Here is a 22,762-nt window from a genome sequence, read left to right on the forward strand (position 1 = left end):
ATGCACACCGTTAGTAAAGATAAACATGACGAAGAAAACACCGGAAAAAAGTATTAACAAAAATCAACAAACGGAACGAATGGGAAACAACGATGTCGAAATGATTCTACATTATGTAATTCCATTATGTAACATATTGTTTTAAACTATCTAGAAAGAGAATTTCATATGGCTAAATTATTTATTTATTGACATAACCTTGATGATATATGTAATCAAAATAGGATACTGTTGACTTCCTATCAACTGTATAATGTCAACAAAAGTCTTATATACAAAGGTATTGAAAAGTAAAGATGCACGAGTCATTTGATAACTTTCAGAAACATGGAGATGTATGTGATATTAGCTGTTCTTGGTATATATTTTTGTGGAGTACTTTCAAAAGGTAAATCATAATATCTTAACACTTACCAAACATGCCAAAGAATCACAAAAAAAAAAAAAAAAAAAAGTTTCCTTTACCTTCAAGTTCCGCTATACAAGTCTTTGAAGGAATGTCGTTTTATTTAAGTGTTGAATGAACTCTCAAATTTGACCCGAAAAAATGTGCATTTTAAAACTTTACAAGTGTCCTATAGTTTAATTTGATATGATATAATTTCAGAATTTTTTTTTAAGGAACCCCAAAGTACACACACTAAAGTTGCATTTTAGTAAGATGAAATTTTAAATCGTCCTAGAGAAAAATAAATTTCAAGGGAATATTCTTGCCGCTTTTCTAAAATAAGATAACACACCAATTTCCGAGCGAAAGGGATTTTAAAGATATGCGCACATTATTCATCTTCTGTCTCAATCTTGAAATTGTCTCAATCTTGAAATGGTCTCAATCTTGAAATTGTACTCACTAAAAAAAGATGTTTTCAACAAACATTTTTCAGACATCAATGTAAGGATAGAGCCAGAGATTGTTTACCTAGACACCGACGACTTGATGATTACATGCGAGTACAATTCACAGTCTGTCAAAACTCCTAGATGGATAACCATCGTCAGGAACGGTTGGTATGGAAAACATGACATGGTTACCATAACTGATGGGAATCCACCTAGTATTGGCTACTTCTTCAGTGGTATGGAATTTACTAACAGAATGGAAGTAACCGGTAGTATTAAAGAGAAATTTGTAAAAGTATCGATGAAAACCGTGGAATGTTTGGATGAGGCCCATTACGAGTGTACTGCTGGTGGATTTAATGCGCTGGGAGGTCTGGAAAGGTTTACAGATTCATATTCCTTAGTTGTGAATTGTAAGTGAATTGATATACTTATTATACCATGTTTTATGTCATTTAGTTGTTTAAACTATTATTCTTACTAGTTTGCCTAGTTAGGAGTATCTTTAATCGACCTTAATATGCTTTTTGGTGTGGTTAGTAATAATACTGCACGTGCACACACTACATTTCTTCATCCTCTAATCAAAAGAGAAATTTCAAAGTCCTTTAGAAAAAAACTGGATACAATTTCAACTTCTTTAATAATTATAAAGCGTTGCCAAGTATACATCGTAAACGAATGCTCTGCATGATAAAATACGTGAAAAATAATTTGTACTAGTTATGTTTTCACCGATGTCGATATTCAAGCTTTTCATATATTGGGAATGCATTGACCTTTTAAAAGTTTTCTGTTTTGATCTTTTAAAGCACATGCACAGAGACCGATTGTGAAAATGAATAACTTGATTGTTCCTCCAAAGATGGCAATAGGTGTGGAAGATGGTGATGAGGTTAAAGTGGAATGTGATGCTCTGGTGGGGAAACCACCAAAACCTATGTTCTGGTACCGGTATAACAACAATAATGGTTCCTATGTTATTGAAAGAGATATGATAACCAAAAGTTAGTATTATCGATTAAACACATAATACATTGCAAGAACCATACCTTCTTCTTTGGAGTTAGTCAGCAATATTTAAAAATGTTCCATTTCCCTTGACACTGTCATATTTCGTGTTGGATGATGTTGCCTGAAAACCTGTTCCAAATGCCTTCTTTCAGCTGAAGCTCAGTAGGTGGTGACATAGTTTTTGAAATAGCTTTGTCAGATTATCTGATTTCGATGAAATGTCTTGGTTATTGTCAATGGGTTTCTATTTGACATAATTAAATACTAACTCATTATCGTCAAGTTGTACAATCTTGGACGCAAAAATTTGCAGAAGATGGTTCAATTAAAGAATTGGTGATTGTGTCGCCATGTTGTATGAAATACTGATATAACACATAATACATTGCAAGAACCATACCTTCTTCTTTGGAGTTAGTCAGCAATATTTAAAAATGTTCCATTTCCCTTGACACTGTCATATTTCGTGTTGGATGATGTTGCCTGCAAACCTGTTCCAAATGCCTTCTTTCAGCTGAAGCTCAGTAGGTGGTGAAATAGTTTTTGAAATAGCTTTGTCAGATTATCTGATTTCGATGAAATGTCTTGGTTATTGTCAATGGGTTTCTATTTGACATAATTAAATACTAACTCATTATCGTCAAGTTGTACAATCTTGGACGCAAAAATTTGCAGAAGATGGTTCAATTAAAGAATTGGTGATTGTGTCGCCATGTTGTATGAAATACTGATATAACGTTCATTATTTGAACTTATTGCATTTTTTAGTCAGACGTTCTCTAAACCTACAGTCAAAGAAAATTTTCATTTCTAATAAAAATCATCGAAAAATAAGTAAACTATGAATTTTAAGTCTTTGATGAATATAGATAAAACAGGGACAAAAGATACCAGAGGGACTGTCCAACTCATAAATCGAAAATAACCTAAAATCCCATGACTAAAACATAAAAAGACAAACAGACAAATGATAGTGCAAAAGACACAACATAGAAAACTAAAGACTAAGCAACGCGAACCCCACCAACGCTGGGTGCGATTGCAGGTGCTCCAGAAGGGTAAGTATATCCTGCTGCACATGTGGCACCTGTCGTGTTGCTCATGTTATCATAAACCCGGTAAATAGTCTAATTCAGTAGTTCACATTCGTGGTGAAAATGGAAGGGATTGTAGTTCCGACACAAGGCAGATACTCAACATAATTTGATCTTTTGAAACCCACATCACTAGTGATCAACGTTCTGTTTTCTCGACAAAGCGAAAATTCTTAATTCTTATTGTTTTTTGTGTGCTATATAATTTTTCAATTAAACAAACGAATGTTCTATTTACAGTTGAACGCAGATTGTTGGAGCGAGACCTTTGCAGATGGTATACAAAGTTTTCTATAAGGTTCATCGCCTCCTTAAGTACACCGGAAGTAAGACTTAGATGTGCCGTAGGCAATCAAGAGGAGGACGTCATTATAACAGTATACCCATCCATGCGTCCATAGAACATTTCAAACATTGTTACGTGTACCAAGATTAGATTTTCTTTGCTGTTTTGAATTCAGTATTTTGCAATATCTTTATTTAAAATTCAACAACTGATGCACATGTACTACTCAGTTGTTCACATTAGTACATGCGTGCATTTTGTTCGTAGAACTCAAATTAAAATTGAAACCACATGATATGCCAAATCTGTTTATATCTAATATTTTTCCAATTTATAAATATGCATTAGAAAATATTTCAAATATTACCTTTTATTATTATATGTCTATATCATTATATGTAATACGTACACACATAAAGTAATAAGATTTAAGCGTTTCCTATGAAGGTAAATCTAGAAAATTTATAACGTCAATGGGTGGATACCTCTGCTGGTGAACTCCTCATTTAGTAGTCGTACTTCGATACAGGCATAATTTATAACAATCCTAATAAAATTGTCTATTTAAAATTTTGAAATTAATTAAAAGCTAAAGTTTCAACTCCCGAAAGCAAAGCTGACCATAGATAGATTTGTACTGTTTTTATTTTATCGTAGTGTCTTCAACTGTTTCGATTCTTATATATCCCTGGCTTTCAAATGTTTGACATTTAGCGTTACTGATGAAGGTTAATCCAGAAAAGCGCGTCAGACGCACAAAATGTATAACGTGTTGTCTCCATTGCTCATAACCAATAATACGTTCAATAAAATCAAAAAGCTAAAATTAAAAAAAAACAGTTTCTGATGAGTACTGAATTTTAACTATAACTTACCTCGTCCTACAGTGACATTTTTTCATCAATCCCTATCGTTAACGACGTTAATGTCCCAACCATAAAAATAGTGTACATCATTTGAAAGCTTTTTATCCATACTTTCAGATTTGTCCGGTCGTAAAATATTCGTAAAGTGTGACTTTGTGTGTTTCTTTGGTACATATCACGCGGCTCTGTGCTCTTAATGATCCCGCTATTATGTTATTGTTCTCTTATAATTTTGAAAATACTTTGAAAGACATTATTATTTGACTTGCGAAGTGGTATTAACCTTTTATGGGTTCTTCAAAATTATAAAGATCTTCTGGATAGTTTTTAATCTCGGTCTTTTTTCTAAAATCAGTTCTAACAAAACTTTTGATTTTTCAACCCTATTACATGTTACACCATTATTAATGTAAATTTATAATATTGAAATTACACCGAACGACAAAATTACTTTATATTTTTTCCTGTGTGACGTTTAAATTTTCTGACGTCAAACACGCGACTACACTTAGAGTTGATGTGAATGCAGGCATATGGCTTCAAATATTTCAATTCTTTATGGGTTGATTTTAAATACTATATAAGTAAGAAATGCCTGTGGTTGTTAAATTTGATAGATGCTTTTTGTGCTGCTTTTTTTTAAATATTTGTTTGTTTTGAGATTGTGACACAGTGATGACTGCTTTACCCATATTTTTTTACCATTTTCAGTATTTATGTGATTTTACTTTTTTCCATTCAATTTTGGTCAAAGGACTTTAAGAAGGTTCTCGTTTGCTTATTGTTTTATGAAATGGTATGAATTTTATAAAATGAAATACAATAATTCTTTATAAAAAAATAAATTGCACAGTATTCACAGAAATGGCAAACTTTGCCTTAATTGGGACAACTTATTGGAATTAAGGATCATCAATGCTCTTCAACTTTGTACTTATTTGACTTTATAAATATTTTGATCTGTGTGTCACTGATAAGTCTAATGAAGACGAAACGCACGTCTGGCGTATTAAATTATAATGCTGGTACCTTTTTCAGATGGCTTATCCTTATACATGTAAAGGATTTTCAAAAAGAAAAAAGGGGGTCACTGGACAAATTTTTTCAAGGCATTCAAATGGATAAAACCTGAGGATTCCGAAAATCTGACAAAAAATCCAAAACATGACAAGCCAGCTTCCTTAAGGGTCAAGGAACGTGAGTTCAATAAATTGTATCGGAAACATCCTCTTATTGAAGCTGTCACAATTACCGAAAAACAAAGCCATCTAAAAAAACTGTGAAATATGGACCTTTTTGCTGCCCTTTGCTTTCCGACTAATTTTATGATTTATATACTGCTTAGGTAACACAAAAATGTAAATCTGTCTTAAAAAAAGGACAACGATTGTGAACTGCTTTAAACCATTCCAAGATGGCGGTTTACAGTGAATAAACTCATCATAGATACCAGGATAAAACTTTTCTATTTTGGCCAGACGCGCGTTTCATATACAAAAGACTCATCAGTTACGCTTGAATCAAAGTGTGTTAAAAAGGTCAAATATAGTACGAATTTGTAGAGTATTGAGGATAAAAATATATCTAAACAGTTTGGCCAAATACAGCTAAGGTTATCTATATAAGTTTTGTAAAAGGTGGTAACACATTCCTGTTGGAGAAAAACATTAGTATTTAAATTTTTTTCTAATAATGACCATATCAATGATAATTCATATCAACATAGAAGTGCCGACTACTACCTCAGGGAATAAAAAATTCCATCAGCAGTGACATCGACTCTATGCTTGTAAATGAACTCAACATAGATACCATGATAGACATTTTGTATTTGCGCCAGACCTACGTTTCGTCTAAACAAAAGACTTACAAGTGACGCTCGAATCAAAAAAGGTTATAAAGGTCAAAATACAGTACGAATCTACCGTAAAATATCCTGCATCAAGTCAGGAATTTGACAGTTGTTATCCAATGTCCGTTTCTATGTATGTTGGCAATTGTCTTTGCTTCAGTTCGGTGTTTCTGTTATTCCGTTGGTTTCCTCTTTTTTTTTGGTTTGTGACCCGGATTTGTTTTCGATTAATCGATTTATGGCTATTGAACAGCGATATACTACTGTTACAATTATTCACCAAACTGTATAGCACTAGGTATTATAGCAAGAATAAAAATATCTAGAGAAAATATTGATAGAGTGATTCAACGTTGGACAACGGACAATCAGTGACATGAAGTCTACAACCTTCCATATTTATCTGTAAGTATGATATTGTATACTTCCTATCTACTATAATTTAACTAGGACAGGAGAACATGTATTCAGATATCTATTTAGAATTCCAAAATTTATGAAATATGATTACATATGTGAGATTAGCTTTTATAGCTCTTTATTTGGCTGAAGCAGGGACAAAAGGTAAGTCATAGTCTTTTTCAGGTGTTAACTATTGTTTTATCTTAAAAAAAAATAACTATACCATGAGCTTTATATTTAAGCCTGACTACGATTGTAGAAGGCAATTTGTTTTCGGGCTTTTGCGTCCGTTCGTTAGTCAGTCTTGTGTCAGGTCAAAGTGTGAGGTTAAGGCAGTTGACAATAAACATGTTTATTATGATATGAATCTATGCTAAGTTACTGTTGACCCGATTCACGGTTCCTGAACCTAGAAATGAGATGCTGTCAAATGGGCTACCATAGGCTTTGGGTATCTATAAATTGTCCTATTCACAGTTTTGTTTCAATGATTGTTCTTTTTTAATTTGCTATTTCCTAAATCTTAAAAAATAATTTAAATCTATAACTTATTTTCACTAGGAATTTAGATCGAGACAATCTAATGCTGACTCTTACAATTATAAAATAATGTTTACAATTCTTACTTATCAGATATCAACATTAAAATCGTACCAGAACATGTTTACCTTGATTCAAGAGATGTTAATATATCATGCGAGTTCAATTCTAATTTGGTTAAAACTCCACAGTGGATAACTATAAGAAGAAATGGTCTGTTCCTATTACATGACGTCGTTATTGCTACTGGTAATAAAACAGAGCTGGGCGAGTTTTTTCGTGACAGTAAATACAGATCCAGGATGGAGATAAATGGAAGTGTGGCTGACCAACGTGTAAATGTTATGATGAGAACCATGGAATGTGAAGATGAAGCACACTATGAGTGCGTTGTTGGTGGTCACAATGACAATGGGTCACTGCAAATGTTTTCAGATTCGTATTCTTTAGTTGTTAATTGTGAGTATGTACACAATTTATTTTAATATTTCATATAAATTTTTGTTACTATTTTCAGTGTGTCATTTACTTCTAGAATAAATGCACTGACTAAAAATCAAGATTTCTAAAATAAATTGAAAAAGTCGAGAAAAGGGTAACTTTAACTTTTTATTTTTATAAGTCGGTACTATATACTATGACGTGATATCCGAAATAGATAGCACACTATCTGAGAATCAAGTTATTGATTTTGGAGAAGACTAAAATTCTTCCTACCACTATTTGTCATGTTTAACGTGAGGGTATCCAAATTGCAACTATTTTTAGTTTTTTAACCTACATTTATTTATGCTCAGATAAAAGTTTCCATTATGTGTTTATTTTGTAGATGTATCATTATTTACTATATGGTTTTACCAATTTAATTTTGAATCCATATGGAATCATAGAACAAATGATCTGAACTGACCTCCAAATCATCAATGATTCTGTAATAAGGAGTACCTAAATTGCATACATGCTTAAATTCATATCGTCAAAAGTTGAATAACAGAGTTTTTGTTTAATTTCTTCAAATTGTTTGAACCATTAAATATCAGTCCATGCCTACTCTTAATTTTTTAAGAAATAGATACTTGTAACATATTTTATTTGCTAATTTTAAAAAAAGATGACGTTTTGATGACGCCGCATGGCGATGTTTCCGTACATTTTGCTATTTCAGTAATTACCTCAACTGTTTGAATACTGTGGGCGTATTGTGTATATCTAAAATACGTTTACCTATACTGAAAGACGTGCGTAGTATCAAATCATAAAAATACAAATTGTTTTGTTTCTAGGAAATCTTGTAAGATTTCCGCTGCTTGTTTTGATAAAAAGTTGCAATTTGGGTACTTGATGCAATTTGGGTACCGCGACGTTACGGTCATTAGAATGTCCTTGTTTTGTTGTTGGAAACCTAAAAATTAATTTTAAAAATAAAATAAAAATAAAACTGCAGGTGCACAATGTCATTAAGTAAGGCAGAAAAGTGCAGTCAGACAATCGAATGACCGGAAGAAAGATCGCACGGACATAATGTTCAATATGCACTACCGAGGAGAAGCTTAACAGAGATTAACAAGAAAATGAGTAATGATAAACAGTGCTAGCTGAATGTTTTTTTTTATATTTCAAACTGTTAAACTTTGGTATACAAATGGGTATTAAAAAGAACTATTTAACCAAAGCTTGTTTCGTGTTTAGGACCAATTATGTATGTTTAATCTTGCTTCATTCAATGTGAAACACAGGTTCCTTTTACATTTTTTTATTTTACAGCTCATTCGGAAAGACCAACAATAACAGTAAACGGATCATCGGTTCTTAATAAGACATTCATAGGGGTAAAGGCAGGTGAAGAAGTTCATATAGAATGTGATGCTTATGTTGGTAAACCGCCTATAACTATGCACTGGTACAAATATGATGCAAACAATGGTTCTTATATCACTGAAAGAAACATGACAGGCAAACGTAAGTTTTATTCTAAAAACGTCATGTTATCGGAATTTGTCCCAAATGATATTGAAAATATATGTTCAGAATTATTTAGGACAGATTGTATTTTAAATAGGGAAACACCAATGGTAAAATAACTCTACAAACTGGAATGGAACTCTTATATTGTAATAAGCTCGTTGTAATCCATTTTAATGGACATCTTTTAATTTTTTATTTTAATCATCATAAATACAGAAAATTCTATATTAGTAATAGCAACAAATTTTGAAAAAATCTGATATGATACTAATGACAAACCTTTGAAATGTTCTAAATATTAAGGATTTTCTACCAAAGGGATAATATCACCAGCCCGGTAGTCAGCACTTCGGTATTGACATGAATATCAATTCTTACATGACGTCCTTCAAACGCTTTGAGTACACACCCGTGGTAAAATATGAATATATTTCATTGGCTGTTCCGATCGTACTTCCACGTCATATGTTTTTTTATGAATGAAGTACCCGACGTCATAGAATGATGACGTAATAATTTAAGCAATTTACGGGAGAATACACGCTTCTGATATCAAAAATTCTACAACAAGGAAACGTAAACAAACGATGCTAAAAAGTGGTATAAGCCCATTTTTTTTATACATAGAAGACACATAAGTAAATTCATCCAAATCCATCTAAATACGTTATTGTAAATAGTTTGATCATGTCACTAATTATGTTTGCTCCGTTCTTTTCCGCCAATCTAAAAGTGCGTAAATTTATGGGAACGGCAAATATTTGCCTCCACCTAGAGCGCTTCGATCCAAAAGAAGTGCCGTTTTTGTCCTATAAGAATCGAAATAATTCATGGGGGCTTGAATATATCTAGATTTTACCACGGGTTGTCCCTTTATGCCGATATTTTACCACTCGCTATCGCTCAGGGTAAAATATTTGTCATAAAGGGCCAACCCGTGGTAAATTCACGAAATATTCGAGCCCCCATTAATTATTTCTTAATTATATGGTCATTTTAATAAATTTTCTTTTACAAAATTTTGAATTTTTCGAAAAAATAAGGATCTTCTTATCCCAGGAAAAGATTACCTTAGCCGTATTTGTCACAACGTTTTTTGGAATTTTGAGTCTCAATGCTCTTCAACTTTGTTCTTGTTAGGCGCTAAAACTATTTTGATCTGAGAGCGTCACTGATGAGTCTTATGTAAACGAAACGCACGTCTGGCGTATGAAATCATAATCCTGGTACCTTTGATAAATATTTACACCCTTTGGTCAATGCCATTGCTGGTAGACGTTTCGTCCCCGAGGGTATCAACAGCCTAGTAGACAGCACTTCGGTGTTGACATGAAAATCAATTATATGGTCATTTGTATAAATGTCCTGTTACAAAACTTTGGATTTTTCGAAATACTAAGGATTTTCATATCCCAGGAAAAGATAACCTTAGCCGTATTTGGCACAGCTTTTTTTTTGAATTTTGGGTCTTCAATGATCTTCAACTTTGTACTTGTTTGGTTTTATAACTATTTTGATCTGAGAGCATCACTGATGAGTCTTATGTAGACGAAACGCACGTATGGCGTATTGAATCACAATCCCGGTACCTTTGATAACTATATATTACCTTAAATGTGTTTCGCAAACATTTCGGAGATTTGGGTCCTCACTCCTAAGTGATCTTTGATTTGTACTTTATTTTTCCTTACAACTTTGTTGATTTGAGCGTGATGTGTGAGTCTTTTGTACACGAAACGCGTCTGTCATACACAATTGTTACTTGCATTTATAAACCTTTAGATTATTCCTTTGTTAAATCATAATTATTCTATCAATAGTTTTAGTGTATAACAAACAAGTACACGAAAGTTGCATACTTAGTTTTTCAATAATAAATATTTTAGTAAGATGAATTGATGGATAAATATTTAACATCCAGAGGCAAATAGTGTATGTATATCAGGTATTAAACAGTCATATTACTCTTATTTACACAAGAGTTCGTATTTTGCCACTATATTTTTCGCTGAAAAGAAAATCCCCTGCCTAGTTTTGAAGATTTATTTTATTTTATTTTAACAATTTATTTTGCAGCTTCACGAAGATTGCCGATTGGAAACTTTTGCAATTATTACACAACATTTCCTTTAGGATTTATTGCCTCCCTTAGTACACCGGAAGTCAGACTTAGATGTGCAGTAGGAAATGAACAAGAAGACGTGATTATAAATGTTTCGACCTGAATCGGTGCTTTATAATATTAAACCACAAACAATTTATCCTAGATCAAACTGTTCAAGTATATAGCTAAAGTGCCAGAACGCATACATAGAACTATTGTGACTTGAATTGTTCATGTTGTCATTGATATGGTCTTAATTATAAATAAGCTCTTTACAATCTTTTGATTTTTTTGAAATACTAAGACTTTTCTACCTCAGAAATAGATTATCCTCGCTGTTTTTGACAAATCTTTTATGAACTCTTTGTCATCTATGCTCTTCAACTCCATACTATGTTATGCCTATTAAACTTGTTTTATACGAGCGTCACTTATGAGTCTTTTGTAGAGGAAACGCGCGTCTGGTGATCAAACTTCTTGGTATCTATGATGATTTTATTTTCAAGAATTGTATACTAAAAAACCCATCAAAGACACTTATTTTTACTAAATGCCGTAAATATCATTGTAGCTTTAAAAATCAAAATGTGATTAAATAACACTTTATTCATGTTTATAAAATTATGACTTCAAATTATTGGCATTAACAAACCATATTATACTGTGCCTTATTCTCTACTGCAAGCTAGACCACGGGAAAGTAAAAAATATCTGATAAAAAATGAATTCTACATTGGCTAGAGGTAAATGGGGGAGGTTTCAGATCTCACAAAACATGTTTAACCCCACAACATGTTTGCGCCTGTCACAAGCCAGGAGCCGTCTTGTGTGGTTTTTTTTTAAATTTCTATGTTTTGGAGTTTATAGTTATCAAAGGTACCAGGATTATAATTTAGTACGCCAGACGCGCGTTTCATCTACATAAGACTCATCAGTGACGCTCATATCAAAATATTTATAAAGCCAAAACAAGTACAAAGTTGAAGAGCATTGAGAACCAAAAATTCCAAAAAGTTGTGCCAAATACATCTAAGGTAATCTATGCCTGGGATAAGAAAATCCTTAGTTTTTCGAAAAGTTCAAAATTTGTAAATATGAAATTTATAAAAAAATGAAATAAAAAAAAGACCATATTATTGATATTCATGTCAACACCGAAGTGTTGTCTACTGGGCTGGTGATACCTTTGGGGACGAAACGTCCACCAGCAGTGGCATCGACCCAGTGGTGTAAATAATTATCAAAGGTACCAGGATTAGTGTGACCTCCGTTTTCACTGAACTAGTACATAATCTTATTTAGGAGCAAGCTGAGGATAACCTCTGGTGTGAGATTTTCTCGTTACGTTGAAGACCCATATGTTGCCTTCGACTGTTGTCTGCTCTTTGGTCGGGTTGTTGCCTCTTTGACATATTCAGAAACATGTATTGTAATGTTCAGAGAGGACATCATCATGGCATGCCAAATTGTCGGTTTGTTTTCCTGTCAATTTACCCGGCTTTCTGTCGATTTCGTTTACAATATCTGAGCCATGACCTTTTACTGCCTGGATACAAAACACACTTTAATAAGTTAGCACCAATGATCAACCAAATAATTCAGGACAAAGTAACAGGTTGTAGTGTATAACAATGACAATTAAGATAATATCAATGACAATAATATTAATAAAAAACTTAAAATCTATCACTTCAATAAACATTACCTCTCTTGATGCGTTGGTAAGTTGCAAATGTTATATATCTTAAAGACATAATATTGACGCTACCACTTTCTTAGTTGTCTTAGTTTACCATTACGTATGTCTTTAAAAAAAATATCAAACTTCAAAACCTATTTAGTGAAGAAAACTGAAAATTTGAAATGACATGACTTTCAAAAATGTGGAAAACCCATCGCAAACAAATCTACACGTGAAATCGATATAAGAGTAAGATGTGGTATAATTTCAAGATAACTACCCATAAAGGAATTACAGTTACCGTATGGCTTTCAACAGATATAACAAAACTTAAAGTAAGCCATGGACGCCCATGTGATGACAAATTTTTAAACATTTCGAAAGAGAAAACTAACGCCCAAACTTACGATTTACAATGATAAAAAAAACCAACGTAGTATGACAACTATGATAGACAAAAACCAATGAAAATCACGTGATTACAGGTTCCTGGCAAAACAAAGACAAGACAGAATGGTTATTGTGTTGTGCATCTCTATGATCTGTTTAAAACGATGGAATAGTCAATATCACCTTTCAAATAAACGAATGGATCCATTATGCGCACTGATAAGTGCCCCCAAAAACAGGAAAGCTGTAGGTAACATGACCAAAATACAACAATAGAAACGAATAATACAATAAAGTACTATCATATCTAAGACTATTGAAATTTTAATTCAAGTGTTCTCCCACAAATGAATATGGACTAAACAAAATTAAAGGTAGATACTAAATGTATAATTCAATTCCGAAGTCAAAAATAACCTGACACCGCCATGGAAAAAACTCAGAGAGAAGAAAAACAACCAAAAGACCAAAAACATAGTTTAGTTAGTACAATACAAAACACATTCTCTCATTTACGAAATGGAAATACATTTCTAAAACTTTTATTTTATTTCAATATATTAGTCGTGCGCATGGCTTGTTCCACATTAGAATGATAAAGAATAAAAAAGAAGTATCCATGGTTGAAAAAAAACAACACAATAACGGTTGAAATACGACCTCGATGTTGAGTGGCTCATAAGACTCTTCAATCTACCATTTTCTAAATAAGAAAAGCCTGCACCAAGTCAGGAATATGTCAGTTGTTATTCATTCGTTAGATGTGTAAAAAGTTAAATCCTAAATTTACTGGTCTCTGAGGAAAATTCAAAACGGAAAGTCCCTAATCAAATGAAAAAGTCAAATGATGAAACACTTCAAACGAATGGACAACAACTGTTATATTTCTGACTTGGTACATACATTTTCGTATGTAGAAAATGGTGAATTAGCACTTTTTGTGCTGACATGAATTGTCATAGATATGGTTATATTTATAAATTTAATGTTTACAAATTTTTGAATTTTTTTAAATACTTAGGCTTTTCTACCTCATGCATATATTACCTTAGCTGTATTTGGCAAAACTTGTAGGAATTTTGGTCCTCAATGCTCTTCAACTTCGTACATTACATTTTGTATTTGGCTTTTTTTTTTTCTTTTTTTTTTTAAACTTTTTTGGATTTGAGCGTCATTGAGGAGTCTTTTGAAGACGAAACGCGCGTCTGGCGTATATACTTAATCTAGTTCTGGTATCTATGATGAGTTTATTTATATATGGTTTTATAGCGCTAAACATCTCACTTGTACGATATTCGCACCAAATTCCATTATATTGACAATGGTGCGTGAACAAAACAGACATAATATGAGTACAACAACAATACGAACCCCTTAAAAAACTGGGAATGATTTCATGTGCTCCGGAAGGGTAAGCAGATCCTGATTCACATGTAGCGCCCGTCGTGTTGCTAATGTAATTACAAAGCCGGTAAATAGTCTAATTTGGTAGGTTATATCGTGAAAAGGGAACGGGATTGCAGTTTCGACATAGAGAACATATCCGATACTATAGGTTTAACGGATTTTCCATAACGGTCCATCAAACTGTGATGGTGTCCATAAAATTTACGAAGTAATGGTTTTAACTTCACCATTTGGAACTCTTAATTTAAAAACGAAATTTGAAAGCTGAAATCATCTCTTTTGTCGTTAAGTTTTGTTTTCGGACGACACTGTTTTAACTTTTTATTCTAATGATTAGGGACATTCCGTTTTGATTTTCCTCGGATTTCAGTATTTTTGTGATTTTACTTTTTGCATTGCATGGGATGTTATGGCACAGTTTGGATTAGAAAATAGAGAAGGTGCATTGTGATGAAACCATTTAATATCGATTGTACTACAATAATATAAAAGACAGCGTAGTGGTATTAAAAAAACCATAAATTAACAGACTTTTTACATACACATGTTCATGTGTTGGGTTTAATCTAGTGTACTTTAACCCTCAACCATCATCTTTGTATTCTCAATCAATGGAGTAAAAGCCGAAAATGCCTTAAGAATAAAAAAAACGATAAATGAAAAACACAATTATCATATTACTGATACAAGTAATAAATACACAAGCACACATCAAAATAGGAACAGTATCATAGGTTCATTTCAAAGGGAATGCTACCATGTTTGAAATTAGACACAATCTAATATTTGCGGGTGTATTTCGTCGTAGTCGTCTTCATATACATCTAAATCGTGACCAGAACCGGCGCAGCCATACGACCTTGTGAAGTGCAGAAAGCAAAGGTTTAGAAGAAGCAATGATCGAACAACGACAGTCTCATTTAAATCGCTATCGATAAATATAAAAAGCCAAATTAGAAAATTTCCTAAAAGAGACAAGTCCTTAATAAGGGCAACAGTAGTATAAACTCAAAAATCCATGGACAAAAAAACAAAATTGATGGCGTAAAGAATAATAATAAATCAGAAACAGCTGCTTGAAATACCACAAATGTTTCCTGCAGTTTGGATCCTCATAGAATTGCATAATTTATTTCTGTACTATTTGTGATAAGATTTATTGAATGTTTTGTCTCAATCTCTGTTGTAAAATATTGAATTGAGAAAAGTATTACACTTTGTAAATTAAAGGTAATTAAAACATTATCTTCTAGTTACAATGGAGAAATATACTATCCAGTAGGGAGGTCATTTGAGTTATTTGTAGAAGGCGAAAGGATAAGATAGGGTATATACAGAAAGAATGTTTGATGAAGAATTTGGTAGTACTGATACTTGTATTTAATATATATTGATAAGATAGGTCACGTTTGTTAGTTAATGTTTACAAGCTATTAAAATTTGGAAGTAAACAAGAATTGTTTAGGAAAAATGTACATGTTTATTATTTTCTTTTGTGGTAAGCGTATTTATTAAAATATGATAGTCACAACCTACTTTTGTAGTTCAAAACTCTTTTTTAATCATTTAAAGCACGGTGTTTGTTTTAATTGTGTTTTCTTATTTTGATATAGACAACACTGCATGTGTTTAATGTATGTTTTTCAATATAGTTTTAAGGAGACACTTGAAATTATAAAAGATGTTTCAACATTTTTATAAGATTTTTTGTTGTGTAGAGTTTATAATTTTTGATTCTGCTCTTAAAAAACATAAAAATTTGATAGAGTTAAAATAATGTAATGATAATATGTACAAAAATGCTCGTTAGTTAAACTATAAAAACTTTTCTTCGAAGAACTGCATTATTCACATAACCCTTGTTTGGGTAATTTTTCAATGGCACTATTTCATACCACAATCATACAGATAAATAAGTTATTTTTTTACGACTTTGTAGTGTTGTTTGGAAGGACATCTGCTTTCTTCAATAATGGTATGCCATGTGACGTCATCTTAAGTTTTAATTGTGACAGATTCAGTGTTGATACGGATGAAAGAATATGTGACACAAACGGATTCTTGTATCACAACTTGTGAGTAAACTGTATGAATTTCATTTGCATGTCATTCACAGCTATTTATAAAAGCCAAATATACATCAATTTAATTAAGTTGTTTAAACTAAAAATCAAACAGGTATTAAAGATACATATGATATTGTGGCAAAAGAACCGGTTATGTTACAAATAAAGGCAACAGTAGTAGTATAACGGTGTTCAAAAGTCATAAATCAATAGAGAAAAAACAAATCTGGGTCCAAACCAAAACCGATGGAAACGAATCAACTTTTAACAAAAAAAGGAATAAAGAAAACACTATAAAAAGAACACTAAAGTGCAACGAAACCAACCGGCAATATATATAGAAACGAACTATTTGATAACAACTGCCATATTCCTGACTTGGTACAGGGCATGCTAATTAATAATAATATCTAGTATATAGTATTTAGTTTTGAGTTGAAACACAAACCACAAAATAGCAAAGGAATAACAATGTATACGGCTACTGCCTTCAGTTCGTATGATTTTGATCGATCGAATGTCCAGTGCCAATTATTTTCTGCATAGTAACTATGAGATGAAATACACAATAAACATAATAGGTAAAGGTTTTGAAAAGTGGATCCACTGAAAAATGAGGATGTATTTGATAAGGACCGGATTTTTTTTGTCTGCAACTTGCCTTCTCGTGATGTATAAAAAGCTATGTTGCTATGGATGTACTGTTGGATGGAAGATTGATTGATTGATTGTTGGTTGTCTTACTCCGCATTAGCACAAAAAGGCTATATCGCGGCAAGTTGGATGGGAAAAGTCAAGGACCAGTCAACCTTGTGTTCTTCTTAAAGTGTTCTGTATCATTTGAGTACTAATACATAAATTTTGATATATAGGTTTTTATTTCGTCCTTAAAATACATAATGTTCTGTTTGAACACTTTAATTTGTGAATAACATATGATATAAAAGGGGCACTAGGTACGAGATATATAGAAAATATAAAGTTTGATTTTTTTCTGTTCAATCAATAATGAAAGTGAAATAGTGAAATAACAGTTCGCTTTTTACTGCCAAAAAAGTTCAATTTTGTCAAATTACGCTAAGAAACATTGATAATTAGTTATTCTCTTGCAAGTGAATGAGTCGACCTCTTTAAATCCGTATTTATGTGAACTTCAATTTAACCCCTAGCTAGAGATTGACAACGCATGCATTGTACGTGTACTGGTTATTTAAAGAAAAAGAATGTCAACAATGAAAGTGAAACTACGGTAAATCATTTGGTTACTAATTCGATGCACATTAAATCATTCTTATATGGTTAAAACAATGAGAAACATCTATTTTTCATCTATAAAATAAAATAAAGAAACCTATAAAAAATACACACGAAACGAACCTATATATTATCTACCACATGCTCTGTAAACTGTTTATTTTAGACTTTTGATAGTTTGGATAAATGTTTTACATTGTTATAAATCTAATATGAGAATTTGAGTCAAATCGGTGACCGGGCACTAGCTGTCAAATTCATGGTCACCGATTTGACTCAAATTCTCATATTTGATTTATAACAATATAAAACATTTATCCAAACTATCAAAAGTCTAAAATAAACAGTTTACAGAGCATGGGGAAGATAATATATAGGTTCGTTTTGGTGTATTTTAGTCCAGACGCCATCTCATTACCTATCCATTTGACCTCAGATGACCATATGAGTGATGTAAACATAAACACATATATAAATAGATTAAGCAATTCGTGCAGTTGGACTTTAAAGGTCTTCTTAATTTTGTATTATAGATTAAAACAATGTGTTTATTGTCGTTTTTTCCAAAATAAGAATGATTTTTTGTGGATCGAATTAGTCAATCAAAGTATTTACCTTTGTTTCACTTACAAATGTTGACATTATTTTCCTTTAAATAACTGTACACGGACTATGCATGCGTTATTCTATGTGTTTCTCCGGGGTTAAATTAGAGTTCACATGAATACAGGTTTAATGAGGTCGAGTTATTCACTTGCAAGTGAATAATTCATTATAAATTTATATTAACTTCATTTGACAAAATTGAACCATTTTAGCTGCTTAAAGTGAATTATTATTTCACTATTTCTTTTTCATTAATGATTGAACAAAAAAAATCATACTTTAGATTTTTTTTTATATATCTCGTAGCTAGTGTCACTTTAAATGTCTTCTTATAAAAGAGAGGCGCACTATATCAAAGGGACATACAAACTCATAATCCAAAAATTTATATACAGCACCATGGCCCAATAAGAAAAAGACAAACACAAAACACAACATATAAATGTAAAAACGGATCAACACGAACTTCACTAAGTACTAGGGTGTGGATCTCATGTGTTCCGGTAGGGCAAGCAGACCATGATCCACATGTAATTTTTCTATAACTATTTTGAACTTGAATACGATTAGTAGTATGTGTAATTGTATATTCAATTAAGATATTTAGTTAATCTTATTTTTATCTAGCTGCGCATTCGATCAAGCCGTTTGTAAAGACAGCACATTAGAGATAGACTCGTCATTCTCATGTTTACTGTCGCCAGCAACTGCAACGGTAAAACCACCAACAACCACAACGATTAAGCCACCGACAACAGCAACGATTAAGCCAGCGATAACCACAACGGTTAAGCCACCGACAACCGCAACGGTTAAACCATCGACAACAGCAACGGTTAAGCCAACGACAACCACAACGGTTAAACCACTGACAACAGCAACGGTTAAACCATCGACTACCATAATGGTAAAACCAACGACAACCGCAACGGTTAAACCACTGACAACAGCAACCGTTAAACCAACGACAACCGCAACGGTTAAACCACTGACAACAGCAACGGTTAAACCACCGACTACCATAACGGTAAAACCAACGACAACCGCAACGGTTAAACCACTGACAACAACAACGGTTAAACCACCGACAACCACAACGGTTAAGCCACTGACAACCGCAACGGTTAAACCACCTACAACCACAACCAAAACGACGACGACGAGTGGCACAAAAATGTCTACAACAGCACAAATCTTAATGACAGGAACAACGGCTATACCAACAACAAAAACCTCAACGACACCAAAGCCCCAACCAACGACTCCACAGCCTAATTCAACGACACCAAAGCCACAATCAACGACTAAACAACCGAACACAACGACACCGAAAACAAACTCAACTGCACCATTAACCACAATGGGCAGGACAACAGCACTGCCAAATGATTCTGGACCATCGACAGCCCGGCCTACACGTAGTCTGTTAGAACAAATGTTTTGTGACAATAAGAATACCATTGTATGTCATGAGGATCGAAACAAAGTATGTGGTACCGATGGCGTTACGTATGATAACAAGTAAGTACCACTCATGTTATTTTGTATCATTATATTTCAAGTTAAAATGCCTTATATTGACGGGTCATACAAAGGAGACAATTCACATTATCACATGGCTCGGCAATGCAATGAATTGAGTTTCAGCACATGCTAAAGATTCCGGTGTCAAAAGAACAAAAATACATCTTGCTTTACTTTTGTTACTTTTTGAATGGCTGTAACGTTATATTAACGAAGTCGTTGTTACGTTCAAATAAAAATTTAAAAGACAAAATGACAGATAATTCAGGATAGTTACTCATGAAAATGGGTTGACAGTATTTTATTGGGGTAAAACTTGATCAATCTGATATTTATAGAGTAAAAGCATCGTAATTTTAATAACGTTTGTAGAAATATAGAATGAAATATGAGAATTCAATTATGTACAGTAACACAATCATAATAAAAAGGTTACATGTAAGTTAGAACCGCATTTTGTTCGATGGTTCAATTATTAAAAAAAAATCTATCTAAAACTAAGGAAATTTCGTGTGAATGCCAAGGAGACAACTATTAACTAATGATCTGATATCGTAAATGAAAGCAATATACTAGTAGGCCACAGTTCAGCCTTCCAACTGAGAAACGCTCGTCGTATAGTCAGCTATACACACAACATAACACAATACTATTAAAACAATTCAAACTAAAGGCCTGATTTATGGCTGTTTCATATTTTTTTTCTACATTTGGGTGTAATCAATCTATTGTTATTTTTCTACAGTTGGTAATTTCTAGAAATTAAGTGCCAATTACACAATTAATATTACTGTTATATGCTACTTTTTCAGTTGTGAGTTTGCCAAAGTACAGTGTGACAATATCTACTTACAAATAAAGAACACTGGAGATTGCAGTTCATAGACTATTTCACTCAAATAAATATACTGATTTAAAACTATGGTTTTATTTCTGATATAAAAACTTTAAAAACGGTTTTAAAAGAGGGACGAAAGATACCAAAAGGGACAGTCAAACTCATAAACCTAAAACAAACTGACAACGCCGTGGCTAAAAATGAAAAAGACAAACAGACAAACAATAGTTCACATGACACAACATAGAAAACTAAAGAATAAGCAACACGAACCCCCAAAAACTAGGGGTGATCTCATGTGCTTCGGAAGGGTAAGCAGATCCTGCTCCACATGTGACACCCACCGTGTTGCTTATTCGATAACAAATCCGGTAAATAGTCTAATTCGGTAGGTCACATGCATGATAGGGAAGGGGATTATAGTTAAGACGTAAGGAACAGATCCGATATCATTTGTGAAACGGTTATTCCATAACGGTCAACCAACTCTTGATGGCGTCCATAAATTTTACGAAGCGATGATTTTAACTTCACCATTTGGAACTCTGGTTTAATAGCTTCCTTGTGAGCAGCAACCCTCTATCAAAAAAATCATGATAGGAAATGCAAGCACGGGAATATCGTATCAATTGGGAGATATATACCCCGTATGTAGGTGCTGCTGGAATGTTGCTACTTAGAAATGGAAAGTTTACGATTGGAAAGCTGAAGTCATCTCTTTTGTCGTAAATTTTTGTTTTCAACCGACCCTCATTGTCAATTGCAATATGTTTGTCAAGATATGAAGCCGACTTAACTGTATTTGTAGTATCCTTTATCTCTAGTTCGATGGGATAGATGCGTTCCACATAGTCACCAAATTTTGAATTATTTAGTGAAAGAACATCATCTATATAGCGGAAATTAGTGTTGAAGGATATTGCTAACTTCTTATCTTTCTTCCTAAGAAGTTCCTGCATGAAGTCAGCCTCATAATAATAAAGAAACAAGTCGGCAAGTAGAGGGGCACAGTTTGTTCCCATTGGAATACCGAGCGTCTGTTGAAAAACACGACCTCCGAACGTAACAAATATGTTGTCAATCAAGAAATCAAGCATCTTGATAATATCAGTTTAAGATAATTTTTTGTTAGAATCAGAGTGATCCTTTACAAACTGTAAACTTACATAACGAAAGGGACATCTGGAGGCCATCCCATTGTCTTCAATAACAGACAAATTATCTGAATGCCTTTACCCTATGTGGTTAATTTTAACAGGCAACGTCGTTATTGTATACTATTTTCACCTTTGGAAGGAGTAAAAAGCACCAATGTGAGAATAATCAGGCCGTGACACAATTTGTCCATCAATACAAGAACTCGAAATGAGCTTTATGTCATGGATACTTAATTGGTTTTAAAAGGAATGTTTTCATAAAAAGGTAGATTTTTAAGTGTTGTTCTTGCTAAGAAATTATTCAAGTTTATATGGAATATTTGCCTTACACAGAAATGTATTGTTCTTTTCGAAATATTATCTTACTGAATGGACAATCAGTCTTTATATTTTGAAGACCGAACTTTGAACCTATAAATGGCATGTATTGTTATCTTGTATATAGTTTGGTGGGTATCTAATTGTCTCTTATCCAATATCTCAGCTTATTCATATAACGAAATTCTGTTCATTTAGGAATTAATAATGTTAACGAACACGTGGACGAATTCTAAATAGACGAACTTTGCACGCTGAGAATTTTGACTGCCCATTTTTCATGAAAATTTTAGATGAAAAAGAAACGTCAATCCTTTTGTTTAGCTTTTATGCAGCTCATTGGGTACCTTAAACACCTAAATTCTTTTGATTTAGAGTACCTATTCGATTTAGAACTATTCCAAGTCAAATAGTTTTCATAGATATTTAGTGTTTTTTTTTAAATCATTTGGAACAGAAATAAAATTTGGTCAGATTTATCGTCTATCTATTGTACCATGTGACCTTTTACACTCTGAATGAATATGATTGTCATGATATATATGACGGAACAGTTCC

The 22,762-nt window shown here is 32.8% G+C and overlaps 3 protein-coding genes across 3 annotated transcripts; all 3 read left to right on the forward strand.

The window, feature by feature from the left end:
* Positions 1 to 177: 177 nt before the first annotated feature.
* On the forward strand, positions 178 to 3,372 carry LOC134723854 (uncharacterized). Its single transcript, XM_063587397.1, has 4 exons — positions 178 to 388; positions 885 to 1,253; positions 1,653 to 1,847; positions 3,189 to 3,372. The coding sequence occupies exons 1-4, from the start codon at positions 328 to 330 to the stop codon at positions 3,347 to 3,349; spliced, it is 786 nt and encodes a 261-aa protein (XP_063443467.1). The 5' UTR covers positions 178 to 327; the 3' UTR covers positions 3,350 to 3,372.
* Positions 3,373 to 6,397: 3,025 nt separating this feature from the next.
* On the forward strand, positions 6,398 to 11,118 carry LOC134723855 (uncharacterized). The gene is made up of 4 exons (XM_063587398.1): positions 6,398 to 6,516; positions 6,988 to 7,353; positions 8,659 to 8,853; positions 10,936 to 11,118. Exons 1-4 carry the CDS (start codon positions 6,456 to 6,458, stop codon positions 11,082 to 11,084), a joined length of 771 nt encoding a protein of 256 aa, XP_063443468.1. The 5' UTR covers positions 6,398 to 6,455; the 3' UTR covers positions 11,085 to 11,118.
* A 4,715-nt stretch (positions 11,119 to 15,833) lies between these two features.
* LOC134723856 (mucin-2-like) lies at positions 15,834 to 20,810 on the forward strand. Its single transcript, XM_063587399.1, has 4 exons — positions 15,834 to 15,939; positions 16,381 to 16,516; positions 18,995 to 19,888; positions 20,704 to 20,810. The coding sequence occupies exons 1-4, from the start codon at positions 15,912 to 15,914 to the stop codon at positions 20,774 to 20,776; spliced, it is 1,131 nt and encodes a 376-aa protein (XP_063443469.1). The 5' UTR covers positions 15,834 to 15,911; the 3' UTR covers positions 20,777 to 20,810.
* Positions 20,811 to 22,762: the final 1,952 nt, after the last annotated feature.

The sequence above is a fragment of the Mytilus trossulus genome, chromosome 6 (genome assembly GCF_036588685.1).
Source record: "Mytilus trossulus isolate FHL-02 chromosome 6, PNRI_Mtr1.1.1.hap1, whole genome shotgun sequence".
Classification (NCBI taxonomy): domain Eukaryota; kingdom Metazoa; phylum Mollusca; class Bivalvia; order Mytilida; family Mytilidae; genus Mytilus; species Mytilus trossulus.